Genomic DNA, 22,882 nt, shown 5'->3' with positions numbered 1-22,882 from the left:
CTGTTTTCTCAATCAAACATCGTGCTGGTGACTGACAGCGGTGATCAGCCAATAGAAAGCCAAAACATTACGGAAAGGCCGGCCTTTCGGCCAATAGAGAGAAAACAATGAGAGTGGTTGAGCAGTGAGGGCCATAGCCGGTTTGCTGGAATTGGGGAGGTTGGAGGTGCTACTACATCGCAGTCATGGTGAGATGGGGAGCGAGGAGAAGGGATACAGGGTGATTGAAAAACAGGGAGGGGGTCATGGAAGGTTTAGGAGACGGAGAGGGCCTTGTGGTCAACTGGAGGAAGCGACACCGGTTTGAAGGGGAGCGCACCGCGGTGAGGACTATGGTGGGTGAATGCGGCTCCTCGCGACTCCGTAGGGCTGATCGCAGAATTGAATGCGGGGCGTTCAGGCGTCTCCAGAATGGCGAACTGTGTGTACAGAAGCCTCCGGATCAGGGGTTGGGTCGGGGGCTATGGCTGCGTTTGGCCCCTCGCGCTAAGTCCTTCCACTCTGTCTGCTCCAGTCTATTATGTCCTATAACGGAGGGGCCGTCATGGCCATGAAGGGGAAGGACTGTGTGGCCATCGCTGCCGACCGGCGCTTCGGGATCCAGGCCCAGATGGTGACCACGGACTTCCAGAAGATCTTTCCCATGGGCGACCGGCTATACATCGGCCTTGCCGGGCTAGCCACCGACGTCCAGACTGTGTAAGTGTTGGGGCCCACACCCAGACCTGTTCATGGGCCAGCCTTGCCTGACCTCGTGAGTGGCCAGCTTCAATGAATTTGAGTCCTTGCGGGACACCATAAGCAACACAAGTTGTATACTAACTAACATACCAGCGTTTACTCTTATGCCAGACTCTGTGGAAAGCACCTTACCTGCGTGGACTCGTTTAATTGTCATGGCGCTGTCCTATTTTGCAGATCAAGGAACTGAGGATCTCCAACATGACAGCCAGAATCACACACAGGCCTCTCTGAAGCCAAAGACTGCACTTAGTACTTAGTCCCTGAAGAACTTGGGGTCTAGTTGGGAGACAGCAGGCATACAGAAAGATAACTGACCCATGATGAGCTGGTGCATATTAACTGCTAGATTAGTTATCTAGTTGGCAATGGTTCTATGATTTGAGATAAGGGAGAGTGATATGATCCAGGTGTAAGGGTTATGGTCCAAATGAAGTGGTGGTGATAGAAAAAGAAAGGAACCCTTTCTGAGAGTAGCCTTACTGGCTACTTGGATATTGTGAGGCCAAAGAATCACTCATTGAGGTTGGGTTCGTGTCTTTTATCTTTTGCTAGTGTCTAGTTACCTGGCATGCAGCCAATCCAGAAATGTTTTAAGGACAATTTCTGTTTTGAGCATGTTACCTGAAATACAAGAATTAGGAGTTCTAGTTTTAGAGGGAGGTAATGACTTTGATTTTGACACTAATTTTTGAGGGGACAAGTAATGGCAAGTAGAAACATCTTGTGAGAAGTTGGGGTATGAAATTCTATCTCAGAGCTGGAGAGGCATTGGTAAGCTTTTAAATCTGTGGAAACTGATTCTGGAGAAACAAAACAGAGGGGAGAAAAACAAGCTGCAGTTCAAGAGCTGAACTGTATAATTAACAGGGGTAAAAGAGGAGGCAGAGGAAAAGAATCAAGATAGGGTTTCAAGAGGGAAGGCGTGGTCACAGGTAACAGATCCTGAAGGAAGCAGGTAGTCTAAGAAGCCGCACAGCTCCTGGACATTGTTCCTAGAAGGGTTCATTAATGTGGATGGCAGAAAATTTTCTTTCTCATCTATCTTAAAGCTTCCTAAGTCTCAAGAACATATAACTTAGAAATTCTTCCTGAATTCTTCCAACCAAAGACAGCTTAGCATTCCAGTCAGTGTGAAGGCCCCCATCAGCCTTCCTCTCTCCAGTCCCTGCTGTTTGCCTCACACCATTTCCTTTTCTTCAGGAGGTTTTTCTCACTGAGCTGCTTGCTTGTGGGCAGTAATTGCTGATTTTGTAAGATGGAGCTAAGGTTGTGTCTGAGTCTCTTGGTTCTGGTGGCCTGTGACTGCTTTGCTTCAGCAGGTGTGTATGGCATTAGTCTGCTCCCTGCAGGGGCCTATTCCTGGGCTCTCAGATGGCACTGGAGGAATTGTAGCCTGTTTTCTTAGGCACCTTCCAATCCCTTAGTGTAGTAGCTGCAGCTTAAGACATATAAGACTTTGGCCCTGGCTGGTTGGATCAGTGGTAGAGCGTTGGCCTGACGTGCAGGAGTCCCGGGTTTGATTCCCGGCCAGGGCACACAGGAGAAACGCCCATCTGCTTCTCCACCCCTCCCCCTCTCCTTCCTCTCTGTCTCTCTCTTCCCCTCCCACAGTCAAGGCTCCATTGGAGCAAAGTTGGCCCGGGCGCTGAGGATGGCTCTGTGGCCTTTGCCTCAGGCACTAGAATGGCTCTGGTTGCAACAGAGCAATGCCCCAGATGGGCAGAGCATCGCCCCCTGGTGGGCATGCCGGGTGGATCCCGGTCGGGCTCATGCGGGAGTCTGTCTGCCTCCCTGTTTCCACTTCAGAAAAATACCAAAAAAAAACAACAAAAAACATATAAGACTTTGCAGTTTTCCAGGCACCTTGTCATATATCCATACATTCATTACTTCACCACCACATGGTTTATTTTTTCCCTCTTTTTTTTTATATTTTTCTGAAGTGAGAAGTCGGGAGCGACAGACAGACTCCCGCATGACCCAGCCGGGATCCACCCAGCATGCCCACCAGGGGGGGATGCTCTGCCCATCTGGGGCGTTGCTCTATTGCAACTGGAGCCATTCTAACGTCTGAGGCAGAGGCCATGGAGCCTTCCTCAGCGCCCGGGACAACTTTGCTCCAATAGAGCCTTGGTTGTGGGAGGGAAAGAGAGAGAGAGAAAGGAGAGGGGGAGGGTTGGAGAAGCAGATGGACACTTCTCCTGTGTGCCCTGGCCAGGAATCAAACCCAGACTTCCACATACCGAGCCAACACTCTACCGCTGAGCCACCCAGCCAGGGCTCTATTTTTTTCCTCATTTTATGGATGGAAAAATTAAGTTGCAGGATGAAGGCTTAGCCCAGATATCAGCTCTCTCAGTTGTAAGCTGCCATGACTGAGTCGGTAGCATACTCCTGCTAGAAGTATAGAAGGAAGGAGCTGTGCATTTTATCATATATACAATAAATTATTCCTCAAAAAAGGGGGGAATCCCCCCTCAAAAAACATGGGAATAAAGGTTAGTAGGACAGTGTGTTTACAGGTGTTGTGGGGGGCAAGTCCTGGAACATGGACATGAGGCTGCACTTCTGGTTAGAAAATCACAGGGAGGGGCGTAGAGGAGGCCTTTCAGGGGCGGAGACGTGTGTCCTGACCTCACAGATTGGATGCTAGTAGACATTCAGCAGTGACTTACTGATTTTTCTCCTCCTTCCAAGTGCCCAGCGCCTGAAGTTCCGACTAAACCTGTATGAGCTGAAGGAAGGTCGGCAGATCAAGCCTTACACCCTCATGAGTATGGTAGCCAACCTCTTATATGAGAAACGGTGAGTGAAAATATCGCACGTACTAGGATAGCATTTTATTCAAGGTCGTTTTGTAATAAGGATGAGATGCCATAGGAACTTAACTCTTGTATCAGTCTGTGGTACAGTTGGTTTCATTATACATCATTTTGCTTAAAGTCACAGAACCTATCTACGATATTAAGTGAGAACTTCCTATATAGCCTGGGACTCGGAGAATCAGACACCTTTGATTGGCCAAGTAGGCATGTAGTATAGAGGGGTGCCCAGAAGAGGATCCCTCCTCATTCTGTCCTTTCTTATTTGCAAGACAATATTTTATGGGTCTGTTTTCTGTGGGTCTGACCACCAAATAGGAAAGAAACAACTACTTCAGAAGGTAGGGAATGCAGAGAGCAAATAAACTTGCTTCTAGGCAACAGATTTAACCATCCCCAAAGAGTGCCCTGCAGTCGCCCAGCCAGGAGCCACTCTTACTCCAAAGCTAATTCTGTGATGTAGATTCTCTGGAATAGCAGGGAACCTAGGAATTGGGTTGTTGATTTTTGTCCATTCTCTTTAAAGACTTTATAATGAGAAAAGAAGGGGTCTAACTTCAGAATTCATTGCAGAAGCTGGGATGGAATTGAAGAGGGAAGAAACCCATAGGTACTTTCCCCACCCACTCTGGGCAGAACTGGGTGGCAAGGAACCAAGTGGAGCTCTTTTTTTCTTTTTCTTCTCTTAAACTTTTTTTTTTTTTTTTTTGGTGGCAGAGACAGAGTCAGAGAGAGGGACAGATAGGGACAGACAGGAAGGGAAAGAGATGAGAAGCAACAATTTTTTGTTGCAGTTCCTTAGTTGTTCATTGATTGATTTCTCATATGTTCCTTGACTGGGTACTACAGTACACTGAGTGACTCCTTGCTCAAGTCAGTGACCTTGGGTCCAAGCTGGTGAGACATGCTCAAACCAGATGAGCCCGCGCTCAAGCTGGTGACCTCAGGGTCTCGAACCTCCAGGTTGTCCTCCACATCGTAGTCCAACGCTCTATCCACTGTGCCACCGCCTGGTCAGGCATCTCTTAAACTTTTTAGAACAGATTTTATAGAAAAGTTGCATGAGTACGCTTTTAAAACTAAGTCTCTGCCTATTTAGTATTAAAATGTTAAAACAAGCCCTGGCTGGTTGGCTAAGTGGATAGAGCATCGACCTGGCATATGGACATCCTGGGTTCAATCCCCAGTCAGGACACACAGGAGAAGAATCTACCATCTACTTCTCTTCGCCTCCCTCAACCCCTCTCTCCCCCCTCCCCTCTTGCAATCAGTGGCTCGATTGGATTGGTTTGAGCATCTGCCCTGGGTGCTGAGGATCTCTCGGTTGATTTGAATGTGGGCCCCAGACATAGGTTGCTGGGTGGATCCTGGTCAGGGTGCATGCAGGAGTCTGTCTCACTATCTCCCCTCCTCTCACTTAAAAAAAAAAAAGTTAAAAAAGGATTACATTTTTTTGGGGTGTAAGTTAATATCCTCAGATGTGAATTCTCTGCCATATGTGGTAACCACATTTATCAAAATCCCACATTGATAAAGGCTTAACAGCCTGACCTGTGGTGGCGCAGTGGATAAAGCGTCGACCTGGAAATGCTGAGGTCGCTGGTTCAAAACCCTGGGCTTGCCTGGTCAAGGCACATATGGGAGTTGATGCTTCCAGCTCCTCCCCCCTTCTCTCTCTCTCTCTCTCTCTCTCTGTCTCTCCCTCTCCTCTGTAAAATGAATAAATAAAAAAAAAATTTTTTTTTAAAAAGAGAAAGGCTTAACAGAAAATGTTTTAAACTGATTAATATGAAAAGGAGTCTTATAAAGTTAAAAAATTAACTCACATTAAAGTATATATTTAATAGTTCATATTTATTGAAAATACAAGACATTGAGGCTAACCTGGAGAATTCTGGATTTTACCTGCTATAGCCAGGAGCTTTCTCTATAAGCCCAACTAAATCATTGATTTTCCAGCAGGATAAGCTAATGCTGTGATTTGCAAAGTTGAGCAATGTGCCGACCCTTTTTAAAAGGACAGCTTCTCATTGACCCCAGAAAATCTATATAGGCACCTCTGTTTGTGAAAGACTGCCAGAAAGACTAAACACTGACCTTCAAGTGATACCTGGTCAGGCAATCTAAGATATTCTTATACTATCTTTATTTTCAGTTTATTGAGAATAAATACAAAATTTTAAAAATTAAAAAAATTTTCTAACTGATTTTAGAGAGAGAGGAAGGGAGAAACATCGATTTATTATTGTTCCACTTATTTGTTCATTCACTGGTTGATTTTTATTTATTTATTTATTTTTATTGACTTTGGCGAGAGAGGAAGGTGGGGAAGAGACAGGACATCAAGCTATTCCTGTACATGCCCTGACCAAGGATCGAACCCCCAACCTTGGCATATTGGGATGATGCTGCAACCTACTCAGCTACTTGGCCAGGGCCCAAATTTTGAAATTTCTTACAGAAATTGATACCCAGGGATCTGTTTAAAAACACCAGATCGCCTGACCAGGCGGTGGCTCAGAGGATAGAGCGTCGGACTGGGATGCGGAAGGATCCAGGTTCAAGACCCCGAGGTCGCCAGCTTGAGCGCGGGCTCATCTGACTTGAGCAAAGCTCACCAGCTTGGACCCAAGGTCGCTGGCTTAAGCAAGGGGTTACTTGGTCTGCTGAAGGCCCACGGTCAAGGCACATATGAGAAAGCAATCAATGAACAACTAAGATGTTGCAACAAAAAACTGATGATTGATGCTTCTCATCTTTCTCCGTTCCTGTCTGTTTGTCCCCATTGTCCCTCTGTCTGACTCTCTCTGTCTCTGTAAAAAATAAATAAAAAATAAAAATAAAAACACCAGATCAAAGCACCTTACCCCAACCCCTTCCTCCGCCTTACTTTTTTTTCTTTTTTCTTTTTTTTTTTTGCAAGAGACAGAAACAGAAATGAAGAAAGATGAGAAGCATCAAGTCATAGTTGCATTCCTTTAGTTGTTCATTGATTGCTTCTCATATGTGCCTTGACCAGAGGGCTCCAGCTGAGTCAGTGACCCCTTGCTCAAATCAGCGACCTTGGGCTCAGGCCAGGTCATGTTGATGATCCCACACTCAAGCCTGCAACCCGCACTCAAGACAGATGAGCCCACACTTAAGCCGGTGACCTCAGGGTTTCAAACCTAGGACTTTAATGTCCCAGGTTGACACTCTACACTGTGCCACCACCAGTGACATCTAAAACTTATTAGTTTAGAATGCTTTATAGAGCTATAACTTAAGATCATTCTTATGAAAATTTCTGAGAGCAATTGTAAGACGTGGATTATTGCCTCTTTGTTTAGTTTTTATTGAGGATAGTAGCCATTAGTTTTCAAGTATTTTATATATAAAGATCCCGAAAATCAATTCTTCTCAGAGCTCAGAGTCTAAAACAAATTTCTGATGAGCTGCTAGTTTGTGTTGGTAGACAATGAGAATGAACCAACCCACTGAGTATCATTTTTTGCTTGGCCTTCTAGGAACTCAGAACAAAACTTTGTGTTTAGTCTGAGTGTCTTATATCCTGTTTTAGTGGTTTCATTTTGTTTTTCAGTGTTTTTCTTACAAACTACCTCATTTTTTTTTTTTTTTGAAAGGAGTAGAGATATGGGATGTATGAACAGATGACTGAGAAGAGAGGGTCAGGGATGGAAGGATATGAAGGTAAATGTCATAGAAAAGAAAAATTTTAGAGCACTGCCAGATCCTAGAAGAGGGAGAAAGTTCTTCACAACTGGCCATGGGGAAAGAGGACCTTTTTTTTTTCTTTTTTTCTTTTTGTGACAGAGAGATGAACAGACACAGGCAGGAAGGGAGAGAGATGAGAAGCATCAATTCTTTTTTTTTTTTTTTTTGTATTTTTCTGAAGCTGGAAACAGGGAGAGACAGTCAGACAGACTCCCGCATGCGCCCGACCGGGTTCCACCCGGCACACCTACTAGGGGCGAAGCTCTGCCCCTCCGGTGCGCAGCTCTGCCGCGACCAGAGCCACTCTAGCGCCTGGGGCAGAGGCCAAGGAGCCATCCCCAGCGCCCCAGCCATCTTTGCTCCAATGGAGCCTTGGCTGCAGGAGGGGAAGAGAGAGACAGAGAGGAAGGAGGGGGTGGGGGTGGAGAAGCAAATGGGCGCTTCTCCTGTGTGCCCTGGCCGGGAATCGAACCTGGGTCCCCCGCACTCCAGGCCGACGCTCTACCGCTGAGCCAGCTGAGCCAACCGGCCAGGGCCGAGAAGCATCAATTCTTCAATGCGGTATCTTAGTTTTTTATTGATTTATTTCTCATATGTGCCTTGATGGGGGTGGGAGGGGCTACAGCAGAGCGAATGACCCCACACTCAAGCTGATGAGCCCGCGTTCAAGCCAGATGAGCCTGCGCTCAAGCTGGTGACCTTGGTGTTTTGAACCTGGGTCCTCTGTGTCCCAGTCCAATGCTCTACCCCTTGTGCCACTGCCTGGTCAGGCTAAAGAGGACCTTCTTAAACAGGCCCTCTGTTTTCCTCCCCAAGTCTGGGCCAGGGCCTTGCCTTAATAGGCTTGAACAGGAAAGTCTGTGTTCTTGACTTCTGGTTTCTCTCTGCTCCTGGCCCCACAGGTTTGGCCCCTACTACACTGAGCCAGTCATCGCTGGGTTGGACCCGAAGACTTTTAAGCCCTTCATTTGCTCTCTAGATCTCATTGGCTGCCCCATGGTGACCGATGACTTTGTGGTCAGTGGCACCTGTGCTGAACAAATGTATGGAATGTGCGAGTCCCTCTGGGAGCCCAACATGGTGAGTTGGTGGCATGGAGTGGGGCTGGGCTCTGAGACACCAGGAAAAGAATGTGTGTACCTTGCAGGTAATGGGGAGGATGGTGCAAGTCGGAGAAAAGCCACTGCTGTTGAGCCAGAAACTCCACCTGCCAGGGCCTTGGTATGGGCTGGGTGCTCTGGGGGAGAGCACCTTGTTGGGAGACCCCAGTCAGATACTCGCGACAACAAATAATTCCTCACGCTGGGTTTCCAGGGTCTGCGCAGTCGTTATGTAATAGTGTAAGGGGTACACTTAGAGGCAGCTCGACAGAAGGGGCGCTGGAGCCAGGTTGTCGGGGTTGAAGACCAACTCCACTGACCACTCTGTTAGTTATGTTCTTGGGTAAGTCAGTTTACTTCTCTGCTCCCGTTTCCTCGGCCTGTAAAGTGGGGATAATAATAGAGCCTACCTTAGAAATGGAGGAGGGAAACTCACGAAAAGACTGGAACAGAGCCCGACAGTAGTGAGGGTGTCCGCCATGCCAGCCGTCAGACCCTGGGGAGACCAGGTGGCCTGTCTTCAAGGGCTTCCTTCAGTCTGATGAATCAAGGTGACACCCAGATACCTCTGAAAATGCAGTTTGCTAGGAAGAGGAGGAAAGAAGGGCTGGTTGGCAGAAGGAGCAGCCTGTGTGAAGGTACAGGCGGGGCCCAGAGTGTGCAGAGACTGCGGAGGGGGCTCTGGCGGCCGCGGGGTGCGGGGTGCGACAGTGACCCAGGATGAAGTTGGGATAAACTTCAGAGTGCTGTGAAGGCTGGGCTGAGGAGTTTGAACTTTTTCTTTTGGTGTGGTGTCAAAAGCTGTAAGGACCCCAAGGGAACCAGAGGCCTGCAGGTAGATGGGACAGGCTACGTGGTCACCGACAGGAGGCGCTCAAGTCCTGGCAAAGATTGTGGTAGTGGGTGAGCTGGGCGGCCAAAGGACTTGGTCATTTAAGTTTTTTTTTTTTTTCTTTTTTTCTTTACAGGGACAGAGAGAGAGAGTCAGAGAGAGGGATAGATAGGGACAGACAGGAACGGAGAGAGATGAGAAGCATCAATCATCAGTTTTTTGTTGCAACACCTTAGTTTTTCATTGATTGTTTTCTCATATGTGCCTTGACCGCGGGCCTTCAGCAGACCGAGTAACCCCTTGCTTGAGCCAGGGGCCTTGGGTCCAAGCTGGTGAGCATTTTTTATTTTGCTCAAGCCAGATCAGCCTGCGCTCAAGCTGGTTACCTCGGGGTCTCAAACCTGGGTCCTCCGCATCCCAGTCCAGCACTCTATCCACTGCGCCACCGCCTGGTCAGGCAGGACTTGGTCATTTAAAACTGGCGTGAGGGAGGTAGAGATACTGAGGACTCCTGAGTTTTCTTTTTCTTTTTTAAGATTTTATTTATTGTTTTACAGAGATGAGGGGGGTGGGAGTGAGAAGTAGTTGCTTCATTCAAGGTGTTCAGTGGTTGTTTGTGGTATGTGCCTTGACCAGGCAAGCCCAGGGCTTCGAACCGGTGACCTCAGTGTTATAGGTTGGCGCTCTATCTACTGCGCCACCACAGGCCAGGCAACTCCTGAGTTTTCTAGCCAACCCAGCAAAGATAGAGTGAAGAAGGAACAGGTTGAGGCAGAAATGTGTTGTCATGGCTGGACAGGTTGAGTTTCGAGGAACCTATGGGACACTTGGGGAGAGTCCATCAAACAGCTGACGAGCACATCGGGCCAGATTGAGAGTCCTCTCCCCGTTTACAGGAGAGGAATTGATGCCATGACTCGTCCAAGGTCACACTGCTGATCAGTGGAAGGAAGTACAGGGAGGGTACATAGAAGCTTGAATTTTCGCTTATATGATCCTGCTTCCTTCTGGTAAGAAGCTAAGGGGCTTTTCACTTCAGGCATTGGAGGGCCACAGTTAGGAACCTTGAGTTTAGAAAAAGAGTTAAGGAGCCAGACCAAGTTAAGGTCTGAGGTTCTGGGGATTAAAGGGCTTCTGCTGTTGGCAGGATCCAGAACACCTGTTTGAGACCATCTCACAAGCCATGCTGAATGCTGTGGACCGTGATGCAGTGTCGGGCATGGGAGTCATCGTCCATATCATGTGAGTATGAGCAGGCCGTCTGGAAGCTCTGCAGACGCTTCCTCTCCACTCCCGCACAAACACCCCATCTTCCAGTCCTCTGGGCAGGTGTGAGAGATAAGGCGTTTGTGGCTGGCCTGGGGTAGCAGAAATCCATGCTTCCCAAAGGGTGGCAGCTGGGAGCCTACCCAGACTCCCCTGGCCTCTGTCAGCTGAGGCTCCGTGACCCCAGGTCTCTCCCCTTGTTCCCAACAGATATTTCTTTCTTTCCTGAGTGCCCCCAAAGTGTCTGGGACCTCTGTTTTGTGATGAGCCACAGCAGAGCTACTGCAGATGGATGGAAATGCCCCTCTCCCCCAGCTCCCACTGGTGTGGCCGCCATGGCTGTGTGAAGGCCTAAGCTCTGGAAGCTGTTTCCAACCTCTAGCTGCTAACTGCCATCCCTTTTTTCCTCTGAATTGTTTGAGGCTGTCACCAGGAACCCTACAAGATGAATAGGTGTCCTCCCAGCTGCTTTCCTTGGGTGCATCCCAGAATAAGTACTGGGACCCGTTCATTACAGGGAGCCTGCTTAATTACCATGAAAGACAGATTGGGACTGACACAGAATTTATCACCCCAGGGTTCTTTTATGTTCCTGGGGCAAAACCTATCACTGTCCTTCCTACCTCCTTGTTCTCTAAGCCTGGGGAGCACCTTCCCTTCTTTGGAAGGCTTCTCAGTCTAGCCCTGAGTCGCCTCAATTCCCGATGGTCCCTTCTATGGAAAGCCTTCACCCAAGTGTCCCCATTCTCCCCTCCTCGCCACAGAGGAAGGCTAAGTTCATGTACACGAGCAAGCCAGTTAGCCCCGGTAGCCAGTGCTTGTTCTGAAGTCTGGATGTTTTGATTTTCTCCGTCTGCAGTGAGAAGGACAAAATCACCACGAGGACACTGAAGGCCCGGATGGACTAAACCCCTGTTTCCAGAGCCCCCCCATTTTTTTTTTAATAAAATAGTTTTTCTTTCACTCCTACTTCTTTGAGTCTTTTACCACAGATCTCTGTCCCCAGCTGGGCAGTGACAGCTCCTCGGTACAGCTCAGCCGCGCGTGTCCCTGACTGGCAGCATGGCCACGCGCACCCCAGCAGGGATGATGTCCACGTGGCACTGGAGTTCCTGCTGTGTGCTCGGCCCTGCACAGCGAGCTTCACACGTTCTGGAGTTTAATCATCATGACTAAGGTAGCTGACGTCATCTGTGTTTAAGAGCAGTTAAATAACTTGCTCAGGACCTTTAATAAGAGGTAGCACGGTATGAACCCATGTTCCATTTGTTGACTTCAAAGCCTGGAATCCTTTTCACTCAACTCTCTTAGAAAACCCTTAAATCTTTCATTGTTTCAGGAAGAAATTTGGCCAAGTACCCACAGTACTTTCCTGTGGATTAGTGTTTCTTAACCTTGGCTGCACATTAGTCACCTGGGGAACTTCTAAAACAGATACGTTGACCTCATCCCTCAAGATACTTATTTAATTGGCCTTTTAAAAGGGCCTGAGCACTGTCTTTTCTAAAAGTTCCCCAAATGCTTCTGCTCTGCAACCTGTAGTAGATGCCCTAATAACCAAGTGAGATGTTTGTATGCCATAGTGGTTCCCAAATGTTAGCCTCCAGCAGGATCACTGGGAAGGCTTGTTAACAGTTTCTGACTCAGCTCTGCCCAGGGACCTGGCAGACAGTTTACAGTCTGATTCCCAGGTGCTTCTGACAGTCTACACTGAGAACCTGAGGGACGGTGAGGTGACTGGTTCCAAGTCAGGGAGAGCAGGTGTGTGTGCCCCTGGCCAATGTCCCTCCTCAGCGATGGCTGACAGACCAGCTCCAGTGCCCTGCCCTTAGCCATGCTCATCAACCACATCTGAATGTGTGGCGAGAGTCTAGTTTTTCTCCAAACTTCAGCCATACATTTAGCCCAAGCAGCTTCGGACACTGGGACCAAAACTTTCTAATTTTGAAAAGAGTATACGAAACGTTAATTTCCAAAGGACTCACACATAACAGATGTGTACACAAAGCTTTCTGAATTTTATTTTCCTCGGGTTGGAGATTTTAACACGCATGCATTTTAAAACAGTAACAGGGTCTCGAACTGTTCCGAGCAGACATTAGACAAGCACAGGGGACTGAAAATTCCTATTTAAAAAAATGGAAATTGCAGTGGGAAATGGAGAAGTCACACACATACGGTGGGGTGATAGTTTATCCTGCTCCCCCCAAAACAATCTGTACTTAATTCACATTTTTTTTATTACAATGATCTGACCTGATGCCTGGGTGTGCTGAGCAGCGCCGGGCCTTCCCCAAATGTTATTAGTTCCTACTTCTTCACAAAACGGCTCTGCGCAAAGGCAAGGGGCTCCTCTGGCAGGTTCTTCTCCAGCCTCCAAGGACCTCCGCACACCACAGGAATGCTGTCTCCTCGTCCCTGTGAGGGTACTCTTCATACTGGCACGTCTCAGAGGAAGGCTAGGGCCATGTCGTTGCCCCCTGCTAGTGGCTGGTACGTTTGGGGGCATTTATTTGAATGTTTTCCCTTTGATTCCTGTGCTCAGAGTGGACTCTCCCTCCACATACTTCTACCAGAAGGAGGTGCCACAGGTCTAAGGCCAGAGCTAAGGGTTTAAACACTTCCTGCCCCTCAGACTTGAGTAACTGAAACGCTGGGGAGTGCTGACGTTTTTTCTCTCCCAAGTTGAACTGGTAAAAAGATGACTGGGGGGTGGGACTGGCTACTGAGAAAAGTCCTGGGTTTTTGGTCCACCTCCCCAGGGCAGACCTGGCAGACTGGAGAGGGAAAGTCACTAGGGCAGGAGGCTGTCACCTAAGCCCTGAGTACTACCAGGGGACCTGCCTAAGGCCTAACACGCAGGCAAGAAACAAGTGGAGCAGGAAGAGCTGCCTCTGGTGGGAATTTAGGGAGTGCCACTGAGAATAGCTATGGGGTGACTTGTGGCACCTGCCACGGTCCAGTAACCCCTGAGCAAGATAAAGAGACGGAGTACTGCCTCAGTCTGTGCTCCCAGAACGCTGGCTTCCCAGCCCTGTCCCCTGCCCCCACTGTGGGGCACAGGAAGGAGCTTGCACTGGGACAGTAAGACTCAGTGGTTCAGGAACAGCAACAGGCCAGAGGCCTTCATCGAGTGGTCTCTGCAGTTTTCAGACAACCCCTTGCTCTGGCTGGGAAGCCTGGGAGACCAGTGTCTTAGCTGTAGACATTCAAGACGGGCAGGAGGGGAGAAGCTGTGACTGGTTAGGTGGTAGATGGATGGACGAGGGGACGAATCCCACCCCTCTCCCTCTCCAGACCTCACCCAGTCAGCCATGACCTATTCTTACACCTTTGTTCTTGGGAGACCCAAAATTATTCTAGGATGCCCTAAGGTTGTGATTTCATGGCTCCAAAGAGTGAAGTTGAGAGTAGTTACTTCCCCCACATGCCTTCTACTGTTCCGAAACATAATGGTGAGATTTGGGGGTCAAGTGGGGCAGGCAGACAAAAGTTTGGAGATCAGTTCACTTTCTCTACATTCAGACTGCAAACCAAATATATCTTCATCATTATAAAAAGAAGAGAAAGAAAACTTGTATAAACCAGGATAAATAGCTTTTAAACATCTGAATGCCAAAGGAAGTAGAGGACCAAACCCAAGGTTTTGAAAATAGCACAGAGAATGACCTTTCTAAAAAAATCTAAAATTCACCAAACCACAGCTCAAATGTTCTGACCCAATCAACACTGGCAGAAACACAAAAGAGCATTTGAAACTGGATGCTACCTCTCAAAATGTAAACAATATACAAAAAAACAAAAAACCACAAAAACTCAATGTTAAAGAAGTTAGATACCTGGTAGCTCCTCTTTAACTGATAGGGTTGTGTTACACATTTCATACACATATGGCAACATGATCAGCAGACCAAGAGCAGGAAGCAGTGGGAGGCCGAGGCCATGGAAGCCTCCAGAGCACAGCCTGCCAACCTTTGGAGATACTGGGCCTATGAGCAGATCCAAATTTTCATTCTTGATTAGAAGGTGGGGAAATCAAGTCCAAACATTATTCCTATATAATCCCTTCCTAAGTCAATTTTGTTTTCTCCATGAGCCACTTGGTTTCAAGTCCTTCTCCAAGTCACCTCATGGTCCTACTGCTGATATTCAGAGCTATCTATGGCCCTTTCCTGGGCCAGGGCAGTCTGACCCATCTGCCTCTTCCAGAAGGGTCCCAGCAGCCCCACAGGAGTCCAAGAATGCTGTCTTCATTCCTTCCTGACCTAAATGCTGTAAGAAGGGCACAGACACTGTGCTGGTTCCCACTCCAGAAGCTGAGCTCAGCCAGGTTCGGAGGGAGCCACAGGAAACCAATCCAGTCATTCAAAATGCTTCCACAAACTTTCTTCACATCTGTGCAGTTATCTACATGTTTTACCATATCTCATCCTAAATCCCCAGTTCCTGGTGAGGGGTTGGGAATATACAGGAATGTACCTTCCCCACGCAGGGCTGTTTTCTCTCCTAGCCAGACCAGACTGCTCTGATGTCATCACAGGGTGACACAGCTCCACTCTGAGGCCCGGATGGCAAGGCTCAGAAGTGAGAGGCGATTCTGAAGGAAGCTGCAGAGGGCCACTCCCGAGGAAGCCTATGGGTGGTAGGTCTGCTAAAAGTCTAGAAGGGAGCATCAAGGAAAAACAGCTCTGAGGCTGGGGCCAGGTCCACTCCCACCTCAAGCCTCCAAACTGGATTTCCTGGGCCATATCCTCAAGTGATCCAGAAACAACCTCAGACTTGGACACCACACTCCAAGGCCGGCGGCATCACTCCCTGCTGGCCATAATGTCCGGGTGACAAACCACAGGCACAGGGAGTCACATTACCATGGTAGCCCAGCGATCTGCCCCAGCTAAAAGCTCACCACAGGTGAGGGTGCCTTGGAAAAGATCAGAAGGAAGGAAGTAGAGAGCACTAGCCCTCATTTGATACTCATCAGTTTCTGTGATTTCTCCAACGGGAAATAACCGTTTAAGCACAACGGTCCTTTCTAGTTCCTCTTGACCAAGTGGGAGGCAGGCTTTCTAGAGAAGACATCTGAACTCCAGGGGCCAAGAGAGCCCAGGGGCTCAAGTGATGATCGTGGGGTTCTCTGAGAACCAGCTGTCCGAGAGCCCAGCAGCGGCCCCCACTCCTCACCATCCCATGAGGATGAACTCGCTGCCCTCTGAGATCTTTGATTCTGATCCAAGGTGATGGCTGTTGAACTGGAGAGTTCCTTCAGGACAGCATTTAGATGAAGGAATCACTTGGAGCCAGAGAGGAAAGGTAAAAGAAGTTGTGCACAATACTTCATAAAATTAAAACGTTAACCCAGCAGGGATGAGTTGTCTGACCTCCTCTCCTCGGGCATCAGAGCGCTTGGCTCCGAGAGGACCCTTGGCTGGTCTATAGGGCGCCTCTGTCATTGAAGGAGCTCAGGGCAGGGATAGGGAAGTGGACAGGGTGATGACATACATCATTAGAAAGAGCAAACCTGGAGCAACAACATTTCGGAAAAACCCAAATAAACCCAGTCCCATCTAGCCCCAAGGTATTTTAAAAGGCTACAAGGTAACAAAATGGAAACCCCTTTTTAACCTGGGTCAAATGGGAAAAACAACAAAAACAAAGGTAAGCAGGAGATGAGGCTACATCCTTTGAGCTCCTGCACACACAGCACATCCCCGCCTCCCTAGAAGCTCTTTCAGTGTCACAGGCTGCAATCTCACTGCTAAAGCCCTCCCCAGCCCCCTACTCTGCTCCCACCCTTCCCATCTAGCTCCAATACACCCTCTCCCCCTTCCAATCCCAACCCCATATCTCCTTCTCTGGCTCTGGCTGAAGGCAGAAGGTCACTACGTCAGGATGTTGGACATGAACTCGTTGAAGCGTTTGGAGTATTGCTCAGGGTTCACAGTCGAGATCTCAGCCCCCGCCTGTAATATACAGAAGCCAAGTCAGGTCTCGCTCCTCGGCCCCCACCAGCAGGCTGCACCTGGGAGGGGCCTGGGCCTTCAGGAGCCTCTGGATCAGCACCAGAGCTGAAAACGACCCCTCAGACCAGGCAGGCCACTTTGAGAATTGGTGGCTATGTCTTGAGATTTCCTGGCCCCCTCCTCTGATTCATAACCAGGGCTGCACCCACTAAAATAGAGACAAGTGGTGGGGAAGTAGTAGAGAGACTCTGGATCTCTGTGGGAGCTGTCTTTTGGAGCGACTGAACTTGAAGTCCACAGGGAAATGGGCCTCGGGGGGAGTGGTGTGGGCACGTAAACAAAGCTATTACTGGCGGTCAGCAAGATTACCGCAGGCCCAGCAGCCCCAGGGAAAGGCGCCAGAGGGCTTGGAGTCTTGAGGGCTAGAGAACAAGGGAAAAGCAAGTTGGGCATATTACCGGGGTGGAATATAGATGGCAGAGAGAAAACACCAGGCGGCAGGCAGGCTGCTCTTCCTGCTTCCTGCCCGGGGAGAGTGGGAAGGAGCGTGTCCCCTACAGCAAGAGGCCTGAGTCTGAGGGCTCGCCCGCTCGGCCCCGCGGGAGACGGGGAGAACTCACCCCGTGCTTCACTGTCTTGGCAGCATGTGCAGCCTTCTTCTTAGTGTCATACGGTGTGAGGATATCAATGATGGCCATGAAGTAGACCTCCTTCTTGGGGGCACCTGGAGGGGAAGCAGGCAGTGGGGAGGGGAGGTGGCAGGGACAGGAGCAGAAAGTAGCTGGGTCCACAACCTTTCAGATAGGAGATCCGGATCGAGCCCTATCATTTTGGATCTGAGGGGAGAAAATGACTAATGGAGTCCTTCACAGAAGCTGTCAGAGCTCTTATCTTACTTGGTCCTGCCAGCTCCCTGTGAGGTGGGTATGAGGGTATCAAGGTTTGTCCACTCCATAAACCAGAGAATCAGGACTCTGACATCCAGGACAAGCAGAAAGGGGGAGAAAGGCCTAACAAAAAGGACCCCAGGGCCCAGACAGTTACTGGTGATAACTCTGTTTGGGAGGGAGCCTGGAGGTAGAAAGAGACCAAAGGCAGCAATGAATAAAGGGGAGGCCCAGATACCCACAGGGGCATGCAAACAACGGGCCTGGGGCGGGGAGGGCGGGGCCAGAGATGGGCAGGGCAGGCACAGGCTCCTACTTACTTTCATGGCTTTTCATGGCATAAACATCAACAGAGGGATCGAACTCCCCGGGACCGAAGAACCGAGGAAAGCTGAGCAGGTTGCCGGGGCTGTCCGGGGGGGTGCCATAGGAGCAGAGCAGGCTGCTGCCCACTCCGTCGTTCTCATACTCCTCGTCCTCCGCCCGCTCCTCCACCTCCATCTCCTCCTGCTCAGCCCGGTCCACGTCGTGGATGCCCACCAGCAGACTGTAGTCCATGATCTTCAGCTGAGCCAGAAACTGGGGGAGGTACGGGGAGAAGAGATGTAAGGAAGAGGTCATACAGGACATCTCAGTGCATCCAGAGAGGGGAGGAAAGGCCATCCTTTCAACTCAATTCTCCAATTCTGAAACACACAGAGAATAAGACGTCAGAGTCTCATGAGCCCTCGAAGAGCCAGCCCTCAGTGAGGCATTAGGACTGAGCGGAGGAATGCAGGGGAGGGAGGGAGGCAGGAAGAGGCTGCGGGAGGAAAGGTAGAACAAGCACTGCAGGAGCGGGAACAGCCATGCGGTCCCGGACCGAGAGGCCACGGCAAGTGTGTAGTCAGACAACGGAATGCCACACTCCGCGAGACGCTGCGAAGCTGGATCCAGCACAGCAGCGTCCTAAATCTTGGGCCTCCATCCATTACGAGTCCTCAATCCAATTTAGTGGGCTGGGACTAGGATTTTCTAAATTATTATTAAATACTATAACACAGGGGTCCCCAAACTTTTTACACAGGGGGCCAGTTCACTTTCCCTCAGATCGTTGGAGGGCCAGACTATAAAAAAACTATGAGCAAATCCCTATGCACACTGCACATATCTTATTTTAAGGTTTTTTGTTTTTTCTTTTTTTCCGGAAGCTGGAAACGGGGAGAGACAGTCAGACAGACTCCCGCATGCGCCCTTCCGGGATCCACCCGGCATGCCCACTAGGGGCTATGCTCTGCCCACCAGGGGGCGATGCTCTGCCGCGACCAGAGCCACTCTAGCGCCTGGGGCAGAGGCCAAGGAGCCATCCCCAGCGCCCGGGCCATCTTTGCTCCAATGGAGCCTTGGCTGCGGGAGGGGAAGAGAGAGACAGAGAGGAAGGAGGGGGGGTGGAGAAGCAAATGGGCACTTCTCCTATGTGCCCTGGCCGGGAATTGAACCCGGGTCCCCCGCACACCAGGCCGACGCTCTACTGCTGAGCCAACCGGCCAGGGCCCACCTGAGAACATTTATAAAACAACATGCAAGCAAAAACAAATGAATTGTGTAAACTGCCTTAGAAGTTCTTCTTAGAAGCAGAGTAGGGAGAAAGAGGTAAGGGAGGAGAAAGACTCACTGAACATCAGAATAAAGGCACAAACATGGTAGGGAATGCTTAAGGAAAAGCTTCCCAGAAAAAAAGAAGTTTGTAAAATCCATGGTCACAGCAGCATTATTCACAATGAAGCAACTCAAGTGTGATGGTTAATATCACGTGTCAACCTGACTGGGCCAGAGGTGTCCAGACATTTGATCAAATATTATTCTGAGTGTGTGATGGTGCTTATGGATTAATTAACATTTGAATCGGTACAGTGAGTAAAGCAGACTGTCCTCCCTAATGTGGGGGGGGGGGAGTATCTAATCAATTGAAGGCCTGAACAGAATCAAGAGCCTGACTTTCCCACGAGAGTAAAAGGGAACTTCCTCTGAGCCTGAACATCAATTTTTTCCTCTCTTCGGAGGCAGGCTGAAATAGCCACTCTTCCTGGGTCGAGCTGCTGGCCTCCAGACTAACACTATCAGCTCTCCTGGGTCTCTGGCCTGCCAGCTGTAGATGTTGAGACTTGTCAGCCGCCAAAATCATGTGGGCCAATTCCTTATAATAAATACCTATCCATCTATCAATCAATTTATCTATCCACCTACCTGTTCCGTATTGATTCTGTTTCTCTGGAGAACCTTACCTAATACACCAAACGCTCATTGGTGGATGCACAGGTAAACAGAACACACTGTGCTGCCAACACACACAGGGAGTATCAGCCTTAAAAAGGAAGGCCATTCGGACACATGCTACCAGATGGATGAGCCCTCAAGACATTATGGTAAGTGAAATAAGCCACACATAAAGAACAAATACTATATGATTCCACTCATATGAGGTCCCTAGGGCAGTCAATTTCAGAAAGACAGAAAGGTAATTGCCAGGGCCTAGGGAGGAGGGGAAAGGGGGAATTAATGCTTAATGGGTCTAGACTTTTAGTTTGGGAAGAAGAAAAAGTTCTGGAGGTAGATGGTAGTGATGGCTGGACGATGTGAATGTACTTAATGGCACTGAAACATACACTTGAAAAAGATAAGATGAGCCTGACCAGGCGGTGGCGCAGTGGATAGAGCATCGGACTGGGATGCTGAGGACCCAGGTTCGAGACCCCAAGGTCGCCAGCTTGAGCGTGGGCTGGTTTGAGCAAAGCTTACCAGCTTGGACCCAAGGTCACTGGCTTGAGCAAGGGGTTACTCGGTCTGCTGTAGCCCACAGTCTAGGCACATATGAGAAAGCAACCAATGAACAACCAAGGTGTCGCAATGAAAAACTGATGATTGATGCTTCTCATCTTATCTATCCCTCTCTTGACTCTCTCTCTCTGTCCCTGTAAAAAAAAAAAAAAAAAAAAGGATAAGATGAGCCCTGCCTGGTGGCTCAGTTGGTTGGAGGGTCGTCCCAATGCAACAAGGTTGTAGGTTCAATCCCCACTTGGGACACATACAGGAATCAACCAGTGGGTGCACTAATGGATGGAACAACAAATCAATGTTTCTCTTTCTCGCTCCCTCTCCCCCTTCCTCTCTATAATTAATAAATAATAAAAAAATTATTTTTAATTATTTTTAAAACATTTTAAAACAGCTTGACTGGTGGTAGTGCAGTGGATAGAGCTTTGACCTGGGATGCTGAGAACCCAAGTTCAAAACCCTGAGGTCACAGGCTTGAGCACGAGCTCACCAGCTTCAGCGCAGGGTCACCAGCTGGAATATGGAATCATTGATATGATCCTATCGTTGCTGGCTTGAGCCGACGGTCTCTGGCTTGAGCTAGGGGTCACTGGCTCAACTGGAGACCCCCATCAAGGCATATATGAGAAGCAATCAATGAAAACTAAAGTGACGTAACTATAAGCTGATGCTTCTCATCTCTCTCCCTTCCTGTCTACTTCTCTTTCTCACTGAAAAAAAAAAAAAGTTCAAAAAAAATGGTTAAGATGGTAAATTTTATGTTATACGTAATTTACCATAATAAAATATTATAAGGTTTAGTTTTGATGAGCAGGCTCCCGAATTTATTTAAACAGAAGGAGACAGTGGTGGTCCGGATGCCACATTCACTATTTAACACCTGTCCTCCTCACAGCTTCTGCACAGAAAGTCCCACTCCATTCGGAACGTTACCAGGTAAGTAGAAAATCAGAGCCAGTAAAAGGCAGGGTTGGTGGATCTTACTGGCTGGTTTCCTGTCGCTCTAATGGCCGATGCCCCCTCCACTTGGGAACCATCAGAAAAGAAGTTTGAAGGGGAGTAAAAAACACATTGAAATAGACAAGGGAAAGCATTCCGAACTAAGTTAGGAAGGTTCAACTGGCATGAATTCTGCCCCCCAAGTGGAATGTTCATTTATATATACTAGCTTTAGGTGCAAACAACTACCAACACTGCACAAAGCATCGCCGCCCTTCCTTTTGTCTACACTCTTGGAAAGCAGTGAATTCAAATTTTCTTTCTTTTTTTTTAAGTGAGAGGAGAGATGGAAAGACTCCCTCATGTGCCATGATTGGTATCCACCTGGTGAGCCATATCTGGGGCTGATGCTCAAATTAATCAAGCTATCCCCAGCGCCTGGGGCCAATGCTCAGAACAGCTGAGTTATCCTCAGCACCCAGGACCAACGCCCAGACCAACTGAGCAACTGACTGCAGGAAAGGAAGAGAGAAAGAGAAGGGGAAGAGAAGCAGATGGTTGCTTTTCATGTGTGCCCTGACCAAGGCTCGAACCTGGGACTTCTGCACACCAGACCAACACTCTATCTACTGACCCAACCAGGCAGGGCCTCAATTTTTTTTTTTTAGAGGCTTCTGCCCTGGGGACAAGAGAGGGCCTGCTCAACGAAGGTGGAAAGGAGGTTAATAAGTACCTCCACGTCCCGTTTCAGTTTCTCCAGGAAGTTCTTTTTACTCTCCTCTCCCACGTGCAGCTTCTGCCCTTCGTTGAGGAAGTCATTGTCTTTGAATGTTGGCAGGTCCTTGGCCTGGGAGATCAACAGCAGTGTTAGCGGGGCAGCCGGGTTCGTTCACCCCCAGGATCCCTGCTGGGGCAGTGGCACAGAAAGGGGAAGGGTCTGCAGAGCAGACGGTCCACCTGCCAAAGCAACAGCTCCGCACAGGAGGCTGTCCCAGGCTTCGGGCAGGCAGCGATGGCAAACGCGGCATATGCTGGACAATGAGGATTGACCAAAGCCTGCCTTCCTGCTCAGCCCAGACTAGCTCGGGGCTCAGGCAGCCCCTCGCTGACTCCACTGGGACTACACCATGGGTACTGCCAGTCCTCCAGGACTCTGAAGAACCGAACAAGGGCAGAGGCAAAAGTCTGGGGGCCAAGGCTGAGGCCGAGGCTAGGTAGGTAGGTGCTTAGTGACAGAGAGTACTGACAGACTGTACGTCTGGGCAGTGGACTAAGGGCTGTGACAAAGGAAGGGACAGGATGGCAGACAGGTGTTCAGCCTTCCAAGCAACCCACTCCACACTTGATGAGCACTGGTCCCAGCATACCTTCTCCTTGTCACTCGCTTCTCTGGCGACAGTAGAACCCTGAAAGGATAAGAGCCATCAGGAGAAGTCCAGCTGAGGCAAATTCCGCCGAGAGAGAAAACATGCACCAGTCTTTGGGGACAGGCAGCAAGTGCAGTGCAGTAGGCTGGTTAGAATCCTAGAGGGGCCAGGAGGCAGCAACTTGTTCACTTCCTCTGTGACAGACCGTTTACAGAGCTCTGACTACGTACAAGACACATGCTCAGGAAACAGGGCTGTACCATGAAACTCAGTGCCTGCCCTTAGGGAACCTTCCTTCTGACAGAGGATACAGGCATGAAGCAGCAGTGACACTATTAAATAACCCATTCATCACAATGGTGCTAAGCAGCAGGAGAGGAGACAGGACACTCTGCGAGCACTATGCACAGGGGAAGAGGCCTGGACTGGAGAAATGG

At 49.1% G+C, this 22,882-nt stretch overlaps 2 protein-coding genes across 4 annotated transcripts in view; one reads left to right on the top strand and one right to left on the bottom strand.

Annotated features, from left to right (window-relative positions):
* The first annotated feature begins 33 nt into the window (after nucleotides 1-33).
* PSMB3 (proteasome 20S subunit beta 3) lies at nucleotides 34-11,447 on the top strand. Of its 2 annotated transcripts, none has more exons than XM_066263776.1 (6): nucleotides 34-188; nucleotides 515-699; nucleotides 3,442-3,549; nucleotides 8,183-8,360; nucleotides 10,360-10,454; nucleotides 11,338-11,447. In XM_066263776.1, exons 1-6 carry the CDS (start codon nucleotides 186-188, stop codon nucleotides 11,384-11,386), a joined length of 618 nt encoding a protein of 205 aa, XP_066119873.1. In that variant the 5' UTR covers nucleotides 34-185; the 3' UTR covers nucleotides 11,387-11,447. The 2 variants fall into 2 exon arrangements, with proteins under 2 accessions (XP_066119873.1, XP_066119872.1); XM_066263775.1 differs by lacking the exon at nucleotides 34-188 and adding an exon at nucleotides 195-335.
* A 1,030-nt stretch (nucleotides 11,448-12,477) lies between these two features.
* The window catches only part of PIP4K2B (phosphatidylinositol-5-phosphate 4-kinase type 2 beta), a 31,479-nt gene continuing 21,074 nt past the window's right edge, over nucleotides 12,478-22,882 (bottom strand). For both annotated transcript variants that reach the window (XM_066263773.1, XM_066263774.1), the window contains exons 6-10: nucleotides 22,446-22,484; nucleotides 21,812-21,925; nucleotides 17,646-17,904; nucleotides 17,059-17,162; nucleotides 12,478-16,438 (exon numbers count right to left, since the gene is read on the bottom strand). In XM_066263773.1, the coding sequence (XP_066119870.1) occupies nucleotides 16,358-16,438; nucleotides 17,059-17,162; nucleotides 17,646-17,904; nucleotides 21,812-21,925; nucleotides 22,446-22,484 (597 nt within the window). In that variant the 3' untranslated portion in view covers nucleotides 12,478-16,357. The remainder of the gene's footprint in view (nucleotides 16,439-17,058; nucleotides 17,163-17,645; nucleotides 17,905-21,811; nucleotides 21,926-22,445; nucleotides 22,485-22,882) is intronic.

Source organism: Saccopteryx bilineata, chromosome 2, assembly GCF_036850765.1.
Source record: "Saccopteryx bilineata isolate mSacBil1 chromosome 2, mSacBil1_pri_phased_curated, whole genome shotgun sequence".
Classification (NCBI taxonomy): domain Eukaryota; kingdom Metazoa; phylum Chordata; class Mammalia; order Chiroptera; family Emballonuridae; genus Saccopteryx; species Saccopteryx bilineata.
The sequence above is the reverse complement of the archived record's forward strand: the minus strand, read 5'-3'. Positions and strand labels throughout refer to the sequence as shown.